General features: G+C 34.9%; 3 protein-coding genes across 6 annotated transcripts; all 3 read right to left on the bottom strand.

The window, feature by feature from the left end:
* Positions 1 to 3,240: 3,240 nt before the first annotated feature.
* Positions 3,241 to 8,049, bottom strand: LOC120086194 (jacalin-related lectin 3-like). 4 transcript variants are annotated; one of them, XM_039042724.1, is made up of 4 exons: positions 7,813 to 8,049; positions 7,522 to 7,722; positions 6,938 to 7,447; positions 3,241 to 3,741 (listed from the first exon to the last, which is right to left on the bottom strand). In XM_039042724.1, exons 1-4 carry the CDS (start codon positions 8,011 to 8,013, stop codon positions 3,532 to 3,534), a joined length of 1,122 nt encoding a protein of 373 aa, XP_038898652.1. In that variant the 5' UTR covers positions 8,014 to 8,049; the 3' UTR covers positions 3,241 to 3,531. The 4 variants fall into 4 exon arrangements, with proteins under 4 accessions (XP_038898652.1, XP_038898653.1, XP_038898651.1 ...); XM_039042725.1 differs by having other exon boundaries at positions 3,241 to 3,732; XM_039042723.1 differs by lacking the exon at positions 3,241 to 3,741 and adding an exon at positions 5,755 to 6,202.
* A 171-nt stretch (positions 8,050 to 8,220) lies between these two features.
* On the bottom strand, positions 8,221 to 10,530 carry LOC120086189. Its single transcript, XM_039042717.1, has one exon. The coding sequence runs from the start codon at positions 10,273 to 10,275 to the stop codon at positions 8,242 to 8,244; it is 2,034 nt and encodes a 677-aa protein (XP_038898645.1). The 5' UTR covers positions 10,276 to 10,530; the 3' UTR covers positions 8,221 to 8,241.
* Positions 10,531 to 12,382: 1,852 nt separating this feature from the next.
* On the bottom strand, positions 12,383 to 14,084 carry LOC120086197 (jacalin-related lectin 19-like). Its single transcript, XM_039042734.1, has 2 exons — positions 13,841 to 14,084; positions 12,383 to 12,700 (listed from the first exon to the last, which is right to left on the bottom strand). Exons 1-2 carry the CDS (start codon positions 14,066 to 14,068, stop codon positions 12,431 to 12,433), a joined length of 498 nt encoding a protein of 165 aa, XP_038898662.1. The 5' UTR covers positions 14,069 to 14,084; the 3' UTR covers positions 12,383 to 12,430.
* Positions 14,085 to 15,226: the final 1,142 nt, after the last annotated feature.

Raw genomic sequence — 15,226 nt, 5'->3', positions numbered from 1 at the left:
CAAGGCAATACCTTTGGCAATAGACGTGTTGAGGCGTTGGTCTTGGGGCAAGGCAATGGACAAGGACATGTGGCAAAAGGAGTGGGAGATGGTGCAAGCGTCGGTCTTGAGGCATGCAACAATTTGATGGAATGCGTTGATGGAGCTGTCATGCATTGCAGATTGTCGAAGGAAAGGGCTTGCATTGATGGTCAAGGGAAGATGATTAGCTTAAACCACCGTTTAAGTGGCCAATTGTCATGTTTAGGTTTAATAACCCCATTTAGAGGAGGAGGTGGCAGCCTAATGACTCAAGGTTAGCATGCAGATTTTAGTATAAATAGGAAAGGCTGATTTCAGAAGGATGGTTTGGGAACTCTGCTCGTGCAGTTGAAGTGATTCTAAAGGCATATGAAAGCTGAGTAAGTCTAATTTATGAGGTGGGGCTTCTGAAACGAAATCCTAAAGGAACTAAGCTGAAGATTGAAGGATTTGTAGGAAGGTCGAGCTCTCGAGTAAGTCTGGGCCAACGTTAAAGATTTGAAGTTTCTGGTCAAACCATGAAGAATCTTGAGCTCAAACAAGTTTATAGAAGAAAATTTCTTGAAGAAAGGTCTGAAAATTAAGTTATTTAAATTACAAGTTGAATCTGGAAATTTTGAACAAGTAGGTAGCTGCTTGGGATGAATAAGTAGGTAGCTTGATGGTTAGCATTTATGCACGGGCCAAGGTGAACGTGCATGCATAGGCAGTAGCAGACGTTAGCACACCTTGGGCTAAGCATAGGGTTGTGTAGGCGACTATAGGTGACTTAGACTCCAAGGAAGGAGTATGCGTTGATGTACAGCAAGTTGGGCGCATAGGTTGTGTGATTAGCGCAAGGGTTAGACTATGTGTTGGGCCATGTGATGAGGTGTGTAAGCGTGTGTTGAAAGCTTGGATGCATAAGGGGAAATCCGTGGATTAAGGTGTGGCTGAAGGTACGCCTAGGCCATGCGATTGGCGCATGGTATGCGGTGATGGTGTGTGAGACTGCCGCATAGCAATCTTAGCACCTAGAGGAAAATTCTAAGTGTTCAATGCCTAGTGAGGTTGGCTTTAGGAGGTAAGACTAATGTGTCAAGAAGAAAATGAGCTTAATTATGGAAGTTAGTCTTAAAAGGAGAGACCATTACTAATAGCTAACATATATTGTTATGTCCACAGGGTTGACATTAATAGGAAAAGCTCATTAATCTTAAAAGAATTGCCCAAAGACTGTGATTGACTATAAACATTTTATAATGTTTTGAATATTTTAGTTAAAAGTTTATTCTCATACTAGCTTATTCTAAAGCAAATTTTCCAAGCAAATCAAGTCTATAAAAGATGCTAACGTATGCTAGTTTTTAAAAGAGAGTTTCTAAAATATGTTTAAAGATTACTTAGTTATATGAAGCATGCGTTACTAGTTATGTTCTATGATACTATGATTTCAGTAAGCTTGTTAATGGAAATATTTACTTAAAAGTTACAATGAGCTCGATGCATGCTAGTTTATAAAGAGATTTAGTATGTTTCAGTTAATGTGCTTTTAATGTTTATGAGCATGCTTTAGAAACCAAGTTCTCATGAATGCTATGTTCTATGACACCATATTTTCAGTAAGCCTTTCTATGAAAGTATTTTCTTATGATGTATGAACAACTCAATACTAAAGTACTAGGAGAAGGTATTTGAGCTCAGTTTTAGTTATGATCCTCGACATCAAGATCTAGGTTAGCTATACGTGCACGTATGACAAGTGTAAAGGTTTAGAATGGAGGGCTGAGCAAACGAGCCTTTCCCTCAAATGAAGATCAATATGGAGGGCTGAGCAAAAGGGTCTCTCCCTCACATGAAGATCAGTTATAAGGTGATGGCAAAAGGGTTCACACATTAGCTTAGGTTATTGGTGACGTAAATTTGGGACGCAATTATGCGATGCATGTCTTAGGTTATGTGTTGGTTCTCATGGGTCGGTGGTCATGCGTTGGAATGGAATGTAAGCGTTAATCTCTTATGTAATGACCATGCATTTCTATCACAAGTTTTCTTGCGCTCTCGCCAAGTATAACGGGATCGTAAGTTTCTCGGGTGATTTGAGGTTGAACTCAGGGACTTGTAGCTAAATGGTATGCGGTAATGTATATGCGGCGAAGGAATAAAAGAATGATGAGGGTTATGGGCTACGTACTACTTATACCCCTAACTAATAGATTAAGTGGTGAAAGTATGACTGAGAGGTATAGACGCGACAACTGTTAACGCGTGGTAAAATGCATGAAAAAAATAGATAAAATGGCGAGGATGTCTTCACTACAACACTAAGCTTGACCGCAAGGGCAACCCCAGCCAACGCAAGCTATGCGATCATGCTATACACACTTGACGTAGACGCATGCGATGTATATGCGATAGTATCGAGAAGCCTATTTCTAAGCCTCTATATTCCCGCTCACGTGCTCTCGCACATAAGCAAGATGACTGCATACCACCATATCCTACTTAAATGGTGCATACGCTGTGTAGTAGCAAACGAAGCTTATTCCTAAGTTCCCCATTCTTGCTTATGCGATCCAATCCGCTCTCCCAAGACTTAGATTTGGTTTTTAGACTACTCTTCCAAGTATGCCTACATGATAAATGACGCGCTCATAAGACAAGGTAATCGTATAAACCTGGCTGACGTAAGATTATTACTATCTCTAGTAAAAACTTGCTTACATTGCTTAATGCGACTAACCACTTACCCTCCCGAGCAGTTAGTTGTTGCTGATTCTACTCATAGACAAGCATTGCGTCCACTTATAGACAAGTGTTGCTATAGCTTTACAGTAAGCAAATAAGGTTTTCTCATAACACTCGCGCAATGCACACCTCTTGATAGTTTGCTACATGCTTCATATTCCTATGTCGCATGATTAAGTATGCGATACTCTAACAGTCTTACTCAGTGATGCAATGAAAGTAAAGGATGCTAAGTAAATGAAGATGGAGATGGAATCGAAGGAAAATATAGAAATACATTGATCACAAAATGTATTAATCTCTTAAAGCATAATGTAATACAATACAAAGAAAGAAGAGAAATGGAGGGTCAGCTGGAAGCAATGTCTTGTTTCCAGCAGATGTGTGTCAAGGCTGCCGGTGGTGCCATGGATGGGCGGTGGAGTAGACTCTCTCGAGCTCTAACTCTGGCGAAGGCTCTAGTCATCACTCGGAATGATTGAAGGGGTGAAGAACTCTCAAGACTATCTTCTCACGCTTTGGTCTGGATCACAAGGTTCCACCTGAAGGTAGAAACTTGGATGATTTGAAATTTTTCTCTACTGCTTCTATTTATAAAGCTTGATCGCCGACAACATTTATGAACTTGCTCTGAATCTAACACTTCGCGGCGCGATGGTCCTTTTCGGAATCTCTGCTGCTAACGGCGTGGTAGGTGAAATGTCAACATCATCTTTTGAAACTCCCGAGGTATGCGTTCATGATTGGTTTCTAGAGTATCAATGCCTTCCACCACCCTTGCGATCATCCCACTAGTATGGTTAGTCGCAATCTCTCTGCGATGACCGCATTCGCTTGACAGTTGCAACTTCGATGCGATGGACGCATGCGGTTAATGGCCGCAACATCTATGCGTTGAACGTATATGTTCGCCTCTGCGATGGAGAGATTCCCCGCATGCAGTTGTCTTTGCGATAGCCTGGCTTCCGCATTTGCGACTGCTTCCTGCATTAGCTACAAAGATAGACAATTGAACGCATAAGAATGCATAAAAGTGGGTTAGCCGAGATTCTTAATGTCGGTTGACGCAAGCTCGTTTTCTCATGAATTCTTAATATAATCGTCGCATCTTGTACTTAACAGCCCTCATAATTCTAAATAAAAGGCTTATAATGACGTGCATTTCTGCCCGTCATCAGTTATGCTTGGGAATTGAATAAAAGAGCCTCTCTCTCAACCAAGGATTTGTTAAAATATGTTATCAGATATGATATCTTTAAAAGGTTTTCTGTAAAGCTAGGTTCACGGTTGGGAATTAAACAAAAAGGTTCTCTCTCTCAATTGAGGATCAAATTAGCTATGTTTTAAAAAAATGTTATGTTTTTAAGTTATTCATACATGTTTGCTTGGCCAGTTACCAGTTTCAAGTTTAAGCATGAGATTTATACTTTAATTAAGTCACTCACTAGGCTAGTAGCTCACCCGTTTTTAAATGTTTTTCCTTTCCAAGTAGCGGTCATCTCCCTAAAGGTTAGTTGAAGGAAACTTAGGCGGTTACTCTGAATATTTGTACACAGGTGTTGCATACTAGGGAATAGTTCTGAGTGTATGAAATTTTGCTACTATATGTACATATTATAAGTTGCTATGTATGATACCCTAAGGTTGTCTTAATGTTCGAAGTTTTGTTAGTTCTTGAATGTTATTTACGTTGTTCAGGGTTCCTAAACTGGTCAGCTAGGCAGTAAATGCCACATAAAGGGTTGGTAGCTGTTGTCATCACACTCTTTTTCAGATTAAGAGGGTAATCTGAGAGGGGGTGTGATAGTAAGCTAATTCAGGAATTCACATTCGTGTTGGTTTTCTCTAGGGAGTTTGTTCGACTTTTTCAGACATTCAATTTGGCTTGATAAGCAGTTAACCCATGAATCGTGCATGATAAATCAATGAATTAATCCATAGATAGCCCAACAATCTCTTAATTAGCAAAGGTAATCTCGTGTATCCTTTTTTCAATCTATCTTACTTTATGCACTTTAAATTCTTGCAATTTAGTTTTCCTGTCAACTTAATCTCAACCCCCAAAAACCGATTTAGCTTAGAGAAGTTTTATCTTAGGATTCCTGTGGTTCGACCCGGTCTTGCTACTGATACTACTTATTAGTTGAAGTACTAGATCGTGAATATAAATCTTATTTGATTGATAAAAGTCTTGACAACTTTCTTTCCATTACTGGTAATTTTTTTTTTTATCATGGTTTTCATTTTTTTTATTGAACACTTGAATTTATAGTCAAATTCCCAAAAACAAAAATGAGTTTGTAAAATTTTTTTTAATTATCATTTGGTAACCATTTGATTTTTAGTTTTTAATTTTCTAAATTAAGCCTATAAATCTCCTTACCACCCTTAAATTTCTTATTTTGTTATCTACTTTTTACCAATATTTTAAAAATATAAACCAAAATTTGAAAACTAAGACCCGTATGGTAACCATTTTGTTTTTGAAAATTAAGTTTATGGACACTACTTCCACCTTCAAATTTCTTCCTTTGTTATCTAGTTTTTACCAATTGTTTAAAAAACCAAGCCAAATTTTGAGAACTAAAAAAAAGTAGCTTTCAAAAAGTTATTTTTGCTTTTTGAATTTGGCTAAAAATTTAACTATTGTGCTTAAAAAAGATGCAAATCATTGTAAGAAATATGGATGAAATAAGTCTAATTTTCAAAAACAAAAACAAAAAATTAAATGATTATAAAACAGAACCTAAAACAATCGTTTTAAATAACTTATTTTATTTTTAAAATTTGACCAAAGATTCAACTATTATAAAAAATGTTAATCATTATAAAATTTTTAGAGAAAATAGACTTAATTTCAAAAACCCAAGAACCATTTTAAAAACTAAAGAAAACACTCCTTATATGAAGTTCTTTGTTTTGTTATTCACACTTACTATGTTGAAAAATATCCCAACTCAATCAACTAAGCAATATAAATGAGCCCATAAGAGCGTCCAAATGGGATGAATACAACCATTATTTTCTTTCTTTTTAAATTTAACTAGTAAATTAAGGACATTCAAATCCTCAATCTCCTTAATTGAATATATATACTTTAACTCGTTGAACTATATTAAAATGGTCAAATTTAGCCATAATTTGAATTTGAAGTAGGGAAAACATTAAGCACTGGGATGATTTAGCAGCATATGCATAGGTCCTAATAATGTTGAATTAATTTCACAAGAAGTCCAATGGCATTTAGATGTGAAGTTGAGGATCTTCCATGGATGCCAACAATCTTCAACCCAATAGTTGGGAAGGAAAACTTGGTTCCATCTTCATTCCCAAATGGTCCATAATTAGTTTTATTGGTTTCAAAAGTCAAGGATCGGATCATGATGGTACCTAGTTCACACTTATAGTGGCCATGAACTGAAACTAGATTCTCATTTGGAAATTCAAGAATAACCTGCAATAATTTTTGTGAGATAATTGTCTAAAAGGTCCATTTTAAAGGTCTAAAATGGTAAATGATCTAGTTTTTTTAAAAAATATCAAACGTCCCTTTACTGATGTCATGACCATGTGAAGTTATGGTATTGTCATTTTTTCTTTTTCCTCTTCTTCTCTGATGCGTGAAATCTTCCTCTTTAGGTCATCTTCTTCTCCGACTTCTTCTCCTCTATACATCTTCTTCTTCTTAATTCTCCGACACGACGAGTCAATGCGAGCAGTTTCAATGCGACCAGCTTCAATGAGTAAGAGACAAGAGAGATGAGTGATTTTGTGAGTGAGGAAACGAAGAGAGAGCTAGACGAGCTTATTTGTTAGTGAAAAAAAGAAGGGAGAGCGAGACAAGCAAGAGCGATAGACATAGTGATTTGTGAGTGAAAAAAGAAGAGAGAGCGAGACAAGGGAGAGCGAGAGCACTTCTTCGCGTGCACACAAGTATATTTTGGTAATTTCACCTGAATTTGACGTCAACAAAGGATCATTTGACATTTTTTCAAAAAGCGAGTCATTTCACATTTTTTGCTTAATTTTTGGGTCATCCATCCGATGGACCCTAATTTTAGTTTTATTAACATTATTAGAGAAGATTAAATGTCTATTTAGATTGACTTTCTAAAGTCTAAAAAGAGCGATGATTATTCAATAATAATAATAATAAAAATAATCAAGGAAGGAGTTTAGGGTAATTAACCTGGGATGCAGAACCACCCTCTCCACCATGCTTGTGAGACCAAACAAAGTTTCCATTCTCATCCAAATATTCCATTTGGATAGAAATAATCCAATGTTCATCATTATGAATCACCAACTGTTTGATTGCTTGAAAACACTCACTCCATGGTTCCCCACCTTCACCACCATATTCTCCCAAACTAAATTGCTCAATCTCAGTTTCAACTTCAACTTCAGATTTATGTTGAGCTTGCAGCGACTGAGAGATTGGTTGTACGTAGATCCCAATTGCATCGAGAAACCAACCAGAACTGCCATGGAATCCAACGATCTTTGCCTCCATGATTGGGAATGAAAATTTGGTTCCTTCTTCCATCCCAAATGGTCCGTAAGTTTTTGTATTACTTTCCAGAGTTAGCGATCGAATCACTGTGGTTGGAGTTGCAGCTCTCTTCTCCATTATCTTCCCTATGTCGCTGTAGTAGCCATGGATTGAGATCAGGTACTCGTTTGGATATTCTAAAACAACCTGCAATTGTCACTCGATTCAAATAAAATGAACAGATATTTGAAGTGGAGATTCAATTTAGGGTTTGGTGCGACCTTGGAAGTAGAACCCTTGTTTCCCCCATGCTTGGGCTTCCAAATTGATTCCCCATTGTTGTCATACTCGATGTTCACCGAGTAGATACACTTTTCATGATTAATCACAATCTGTCTGACGGTGGAATGAGCTCCGTCATCCCAACGACGGGCGACCTCTTCGCACCCTTGAATCCCAATCTTCACCACCACCTCATCTTCCTGCACAAACGAATCGCTGAATCAGAGACTGTGGAGATCGAATCGTTATCTTCATTTTCAAGTTGCAGGTAAGAGCTAATATATATTTACCATTCTCTGTAGACTAGCCACTGCAAAATACTGCGATTGTGAGAAGGATAAGAAAGCATAAGGTTGAGACTGAGAGGAGAGATTTTTTAGGATTAATAAATTGGATTGATTGTGATGTACGGTGCCGTGGTGGGTAGAAATTTTAGTTTTGAATGGTTGGAGATGAGATTGATAGCTCATCAAAATAAGACCCACTTCCATTGAGATATCTCTAGACCCATGGAGATTTTGACTTTTCAGGGGTTCTATTATTATTTTCTTTTAATTCGTCTTTTTTGGGATTCTGATGTATATATCCATTTAAACTAAGTTCTTGGTAATCTGGGTATTTGATCAAATTTCTTTATGGTATTTGAGATTGTCACTACATCTACATGCCAACCATTAGAGATTATGGTTACTCAACTACAAAGGAAAGCATAAAATTTGTCACTTGATCTTGAAACTTAGTTTGCCTTTGAGTATCTGCTCGTGGTAACAGTGCCCAATAGCGTGGACATTGAACTTGCAGCGACGACATTCATAGGCCAAGTTGCCAGCACAAGGTTTCCCACAGTGATCACAATCAGAGTAATTCATCTTCCCCTCGGTCACAAGAGCCAACGGATGCTTGTGAGTTTCATATGATCCATACTTAAGCCATGGATATTCCCCAAGAATGCACTCAGGGTGGGCAGCTAAACGACATGTCTTGCAGTAATAAAAACAAACGGATGGGTTCCTCTCTTCTTCGCATACATCACAGTAATATTCACCTGTTTCATCTTCCACAGAGAAAGTCAGATCCAACAAACTACCATCGAATTTGCATCTTGCTTTCTGGGGTAGAGTTGCACATCTGAAATCTAAAGAGAAGTCCTTGCAGCCATCGTCACATTCGAACACTGTCTTGTTGGTCTGGCCACAGCCCCTACATTGTTGATCATCGTGGTTCTGAGCAAGAGACAGTAAGTGCCGGTGGCTTGGATGCTTGAGTTTCTTGGTTTTGAGCAGAACACAACGAAGGTCGAGCGTATACAGACACTCTTCACAGTGGTAGGCATAGCCATGGCAGAACTGTAGACAAGCATGGCACTGAAATGCCACATCTTGGGTTGTGATAAGTGTTAAAGGATGTTTATGTAGTGGGTGCTTCCTTGTAATTAGCAAATCAGCACAGTCTTTATGGAGAAAGAAACCACACTTAACACAACTATAAGAGTAAGATGGTATTGTGACCGAGTAGCATTGCATACATCCATAACACTGTTTATCATTGTTACCCTCTTCTTTGTAGAGGATTAATTCCTGTTCACAATTTGAATGCAAAATCTCAACTTCAAGCGTTTTGTTTGAAGAACTTTTGGATGTGGCATCTTCATCTTTTAACGGATTGATGTAGGTTTGAAATGAAGTTTTTAGTTTGCTTCTGCTGCTTATATATAAACGTCCATCATGTTGTTGTAGTCCCTGCAAGTACTTTTCTGCAGCACAATTTAAATGAACGATGTAGCTGCATTTGGAACAACTATATGCTGCGAACTCTGGTTCAACCTTCTTTCTGCAGATGTCGCAAGCTAACTTGTCCTTATCTTCAAATGGGTGAGAGTATGTGAAATTGAGAGGACAGTCGTGTCCAATAACCAAGAGGGATGGTGGCAATGCTGCACATTTCTCATGAGCCAAAAGATGGCAGATACTACAAAACAATGGAAAATCATGTCCCCACGAACCACATAACAGGCATTTAAAGCTAATTATAGTCCGCAGTCTGGTGAAGTTGTGTTTGTGATTTGAAGATACTCGACACGTTACATGGAGATGGAAATTGCAGTGAACACAACTATAAACAAACTCTGAGCATTGATTTTTGCAGCTATTGCAGAAAGAATGAGGCTTGGCATGGGGAAAAAGGAAGAGCGGGTGATGGTGTTGGTTAGGTTGCAATATCTCTTGCGGCAGCTCGGCGCAACCTTTATGAAAACGGATATTACATTTAGAGCAAAAGTAAGCAGGACCAGAAACAAGCAACATTCCACAAAGATGGCAAACAACCAGCTTCCTTGTAGCGAGCTCCTTCTCGAGGATCAAAGGATGTGAATGGCTGAAATGTTTGCCTATCGAGTTCAAGCCAGGACTTCTAGCGATAGTGAGAATGCATTTGATATCAATGATGAATCTGCAATAGGTCTGGGAGCAGGTGTAGAAGCAATCACGGGGCATCTGCCAGCAACAATAGCAATGGTCGGAGTTGGTTTCGGTGAGGGAAAGAGAATGTTGGGGATGGAAGCGGGAGCGAATTTGAGGAGGGAGGTGGATGCAGGATTGATGAATGTAGAATTTGCAGTGGGAGCAAACGAAAGCTGGGGGATACAATGCTTTTTTGCAAACACAGCAAAACATTTCTTCTCGGCTGTCTGTTCTTTCTTCTATGTACGTCAATGGGTGTGAGTGTGGCTGCTCCAAAAGCTTCAATTTCTCCATCTCTGATCCCTCTGCCTCGAACTCCTCTCGCCTTCACTAATCAAATGGTTCAATTCAAATGCTCTTATAATTGTAAAACAAAGCATTGTTTAATTATTTTATTTTCAACCCGCAACATGATCTCTCCATCAATCCTTTTCTTCTCAATTCATACTATTATTAAACTAAGGAAAATCAAGGCTATATTTTCCTTATTTATTGCAAAGTCAAGGCTACAGCTGTCTCATTATATTAATCTATGCATATAATTCATTAGTTTTTTCCCCAATGATTGATGATGGAGGAGGGGTCTTATCTCAATGTGAATGCTAGATTATTTTATATTAAAAAATAAATATACACACACACACAGGTGAGAACACTCAGACAGCCATGGGCATGAACTATGAAAGCTATTAGAAGGTTAAATTATATATATGTGAAAAAGTTAAATACATATTTTGGTTCCTACTGTTCTGGTGGTGGTTTTTTTTTTTTTTTTTTCTTCTTCAATTTAGGCTAACCTGTTTTAATATTTTTCAATTATACTCTGACCGTTAAACACAAAGATAATTTAGTTGGTAGAAATTTCAAGATAAATTTCAGTTAAGTAAGGTAAGTAAGGGTCGGTTTGGTTTGTAATCCGAATTATATGTGTTTGACACAATTCGAATTCTGTTTCTGAATTTTTTTTTTCGGATTCTATGATCAAACAGTGTAAATTTTGAAAATAACATTTTTATGTTTTTATTATATCCCGAATTTAAAATTTAAAATGTAGAATTATATTAAATAAAAATAAAAATATTTAGAAATACCTAATTCAATCTGTTAAAAATTAAAATAAGTATTATGTAGTATATTATAAATTAGGTTAAATTCCAAATTTGGTCCCTGTAGTTTTGATAAAATTGAAAGTTAGTCCATATGGTTTTAAAATTTAAAATTTAGTTTCTATGATTTAATAATACTTTCATATATGTCCCTGCTTAAATAGTTCGTACCATATGTCGATAGGGACTATTGATGAAACTTTTATCAAACCATATATAGTATATTCTAATTATAAACTGTAATACTTAAATTTTAACTTCTTCCAAACTACTGGGACAAAAATTTTAATTTTTCCTATAAATTATATAATATTACAAAATAATAATTATACAATTTTTTTTAACATAAAACCATGTTCATAAATAAATTAATAATAGTTTATTGTCAAGTAATATTTAGTGGGTAATTATAACTAGTTTATAATTTTCTAAATTAGAAATCAAATTTTGAATCTTGCTACCAAACACATATATGAAAACATAAAATACAACTATGTTTTCATCTAATCCCTTGTTTACAAATTTCTTTTTTCAGATTCTCTACCAAAAAATTCCTAAATAATCTTTTTTTTTTTTTTAAAATTCATCCTTTAAAAAACATAATTCCTCCTCCGAAATTCTAATAATACATAATGACCTATTTGGATCTCGAATATTGTGTTATGACTATGAGTTTGAATATTAAATCTCTAAGATATAAAAGGTGTTTATATGTGTTAGAACATGTAGACCATCGTCCTAAACAACATTGTCATTACATCTTCCCTTTGTTTTAAATGATAACGTCATCTTATTGCTCTTTTGCTTTTACCACTTTTGATTTGGAAGAAGAGGAGAGAAACATGATACTTTTTTTTTTTTTGGTACAAATTGAGCAAAATTTTGAAGCATCTTGACTTTTAATGCACCCAATCTAAAAAATTAAATTGAAACTCTTAGATCATAACTTTGAACCCAAATTGATTCATTTTAGTGTCGAAGTTTAAAGAGTAATTGTCTTTCAAAATGGAAAAAATTACCTTACTTATGGAAACAATACTACATCCACAAGATCAACGAACTTTGATTTAGTTTGTGGAGCATACTAAATTTCAACAAATTTTAGAAATAGAAAAAATAATTTGAAGAAAAGGCATATATTTATATACTAATTCGTGATCATTCAATTAATCGCATCTTTTCTATAAGTTGGTTATTTATGAAAAGATGCATATATTAATGAAAAACTATAACTCATGAAATTAAAAGAGTGCAATAAACTTAAACAAAGAGTTAGATACCATTTATTCTAACAAAAATATTAGGGAGCAATGGTATATTTATTTAATAAAGTGTATATATATTCATTTTGAAATGGAGATGGGAAGGAAGTGGAATCCAATTGCATCGAGGAACCAACCAGACCTTCCATGGAACCCAACAATCTTGATGAGTCCAGTAGTTGGGAACGAAAACTTGATTCCCTCTTCAATCCCAAACGGACCCAAACTTCGTTCATTGGTTTCAAAACTCAGTGATCGAATCACGTTCGTTGGATTCCCAATTCGATCGTATATGTTGCCATGGTACCCATGAACTGATATAAGATACTCACTTGGACAATTCAAACAAATCTGCATTTTTTGTTTTTTCTCCATTAAATTATAAGTTATGTAGGATAGAGGATCAAATATCATATCTTAAAGTTGACAAATTCATGTTAGTTGAGTTATTCTCATGTTCTAAACTTTTAAATAAACGTGTTTACTTAATTAGATTATCAAGATCAACTTATAAACTTTATTTCTACTTTTAAGTTCTTTTTTCAATCAACTTGTAATTTTTATGGTTGTTTTCAAACTGAAAGCAGAATTTTGAAATTTCTATTTTTATTTTCGAAATTAGGTCGCCAATGTAAATGTTTACTTAGGAAAATAAAAAACAAACATAATTTCTAAATTATATAATACATACTATATACACTATATACTTTAAGAAATTAATTGAGTTTATAACATGACAAATTGTATTTCTAAGACCCCATTTAGTAATAATTTTATTTTTTGTTTTTGTTTTTGAAAATTAAGTCTATACACACTATTCCTACCTCCAAATTTCTTCCTTTGTTATATATACGTTTCACTTATGGTTTAAAAAAACAAAGCCAAGTTTTGAGAACTAAAGAAAAGTAATTTTCAAAAAGTTGTCTTTGTTTTTGTTTTTGAAAATTTGCTAAGAATTCAACCATTATATTTAAGAAAGATCATAAATTATTTTATGAAATCTAGATAAAATAAGTTTATTTTTCAAAAACAACAAGAAAAAACCAAATGGTTACAATTGAGGTGTATAAGGGCATTGTTGTATTTTCACTACTTGTATTCATGTAGGCTATATTCTTGGTTGTATTCTTCATTCTTCACAATAATAAATGTACAGAAACAGAAACTCAGTTTTATTTACTTTGTTGGATGCAAAAGTTATCAAACGGAGTCTAAATGTTTTTACCTAATATAATTCTACATTTTAAAATTTAAAATTCAAAGCATGTATACAATGAAAACATAAAAACGTCATTTTCAGAATTTGCACTGATTCGATCACAGAAAATCCAAAAACAATTTTCAAAAATAAAATCTAGATTATCTGCCAAACACATATTTACGAACATAGTAAATTCGAAAATATAAAACAGAATTCAAATCATCTACCAAACAAGTCCTAAATTTTGGTCATACTTCATTTGGAATGGTTGATACTCAAAGTTAAATTACCTGAATGATTTGTTTGCCTTCATTTCCACCATGTTTTTTAGGCGTAATTGTGTTGCCATCTTTGCCTTCATATTCAAATCGAATGGCATCGATACACCTTCCTCCGAATTGAATTTCCAGCGTTTTTATGTTACAATAAACTCCGTCGTCCCAGTCGTTCCCACCACTACTTCCTTTCGCTTTAAACGACAGCGTTCGCTCCTCTTTTCTTTCTTTAATTTCTCCCATTCTCGCTGCCTCTAAAGACTTCTCCCACTTCTAATTAACAAGATGTAAGAAATTAAAGTTTTTTGAAAAATTAAAGCAACTCATTGAATTACGATTCAGAAGGTCAACCTCACAGCTGTCACATTATATCTTAATTTCATTTATTATATACATGCACATGACTCATGAGGAGATCTCACTTACCATCATTATACTATATAATATGTTATATAGATGTAATAGTTTTAGCCATTATAATTTAGTACGTGACAATTATTTTATAACTCTAAACTTGAGAGATTGTATCAATTTTAATCTTAAATTTTTAGGAGGCATTTGGAGTAATGAGTTAATTATTATAGTCCTAAGTTATTATAGTTGGATTATGATAGTTTGTGTTTGGGGTGTAAATTAATTTAGTTTGGGTTATAATAGTATGTGTTTGAGGTGTAAATTATTTTAGTTTGAGAAAGGAAATAGTAAATACGGTAGAAAATAATAAAAAAAAAAATGATGACTGTAAAATAGTAAAAGCTATAGTAAATAGTAAATACGTTAGTAAATTAGAGTTTTGAAATAGTGTTGATGGTAGCTAATTGAAAGTTTTGAAATAGTTTTTATTGTAGCGAGAGGTGATTATTATATTTTGATGATAACCCTGGCCACAAACGCCCCTTTAATTTATCAATTTGAAACTTGAAATTGACATTTAATTTAACGTTCAACTTTCAAATTCATTAATTTATATTTCAAAGTTGAATGAGTGTATCCATTATTGATATGGTGATCTGTTACTAATTTGCAATACACGTGTGGGCTTGTTTCTGAACAATAAAACTAGAGAAGAAGGAAGAAAAAGATGACACCAAGATTAAAGTGGTTCGACTATGAAGCCGACGCCCATTGTGAAGGAGAGGAGCTCCAAATTTTGTTTTCAACAGTCAACAGTTAACATTCAGAAGAATGCGTAACGGATAAGAAAATAGTTTTCTAATAATACTATGATTGTATTTTGAGACTCGTCTCAAGATTTAAACAAGCATATGAAATTGGTATTCTCTTGATGGAGTTTTGCAGACTCAAAATTTGCGTATAATAATATGTTAGAAAACATATACCTTTGATCAAAAGTATATAAATTGCCTTCACAAAGCTGGTCACAAGCACTGTAATAAAAAT

This window comes from Benincasa hispida, chromosome 9 (assembly GCF_009727055.1).
Source record: "Benincasa hispida cultivar B227 chromosome 9, ASM972705v1, whole genome shotgun sequence".
NCBI lineage: Eukaryota > Viridiplantae > Streptophyta > Magnoliopsida > Cucurbitales > Cucurbitaceae > Benincasa > Benincasa hispida.
Note: the sequence above shows the minus strand (reverse complement) of the source record. Positions and strands in the feature narration are given on the sequence as shown.

Excerpts from the sequence above, each read along its gene's own strand:
- LOC120086194 (XM_039042723.1), bottom strand. The coding sequence starts at position 8,013 with ATGGAAGTGGGTCTTATTTTGATGAGCTATCAATCTCATCTCCAACCA. Across the intron at positions 7,723-7,812 it reads TGGCTAGTCTACAGAGAATG|GAAGATGAGGTGGTGGTGAA; the intron begins GTAAATATATAT and ends TCGTTTGTGCAG. Across the intron at positions 6,203-6,937 it reads AGGGTGGTTCTGCATCCCAG|GTTATTCTTGAATTTCCAAA; the intron begins GTTAATTACCCT and ends AAATTATTGCAG.
- LOC120086189 (XM_039042717.1), bottom strand. The coding sequence starts at position 10,275 with ATGGAGAAATTGAAGCTTTTGGAGCAGCCACACTCACACCCATTGACG.
- LOC120086197 (XM_039042734.1), bottom strand. The coding sequence starts at position 14,068 with ATGGGAGAAATTAAAGAAAGAAAAGAGGAGCGAACGCTGTCGTTTAAA. Across the intron at positions 12,701-13,840 it reads AAGGCAAACAAATCATTCAG|ATTTGTTTGAATTGTCCAAG; the intron begins GTAATTTAACTT and ends CAAAAAATGCAG.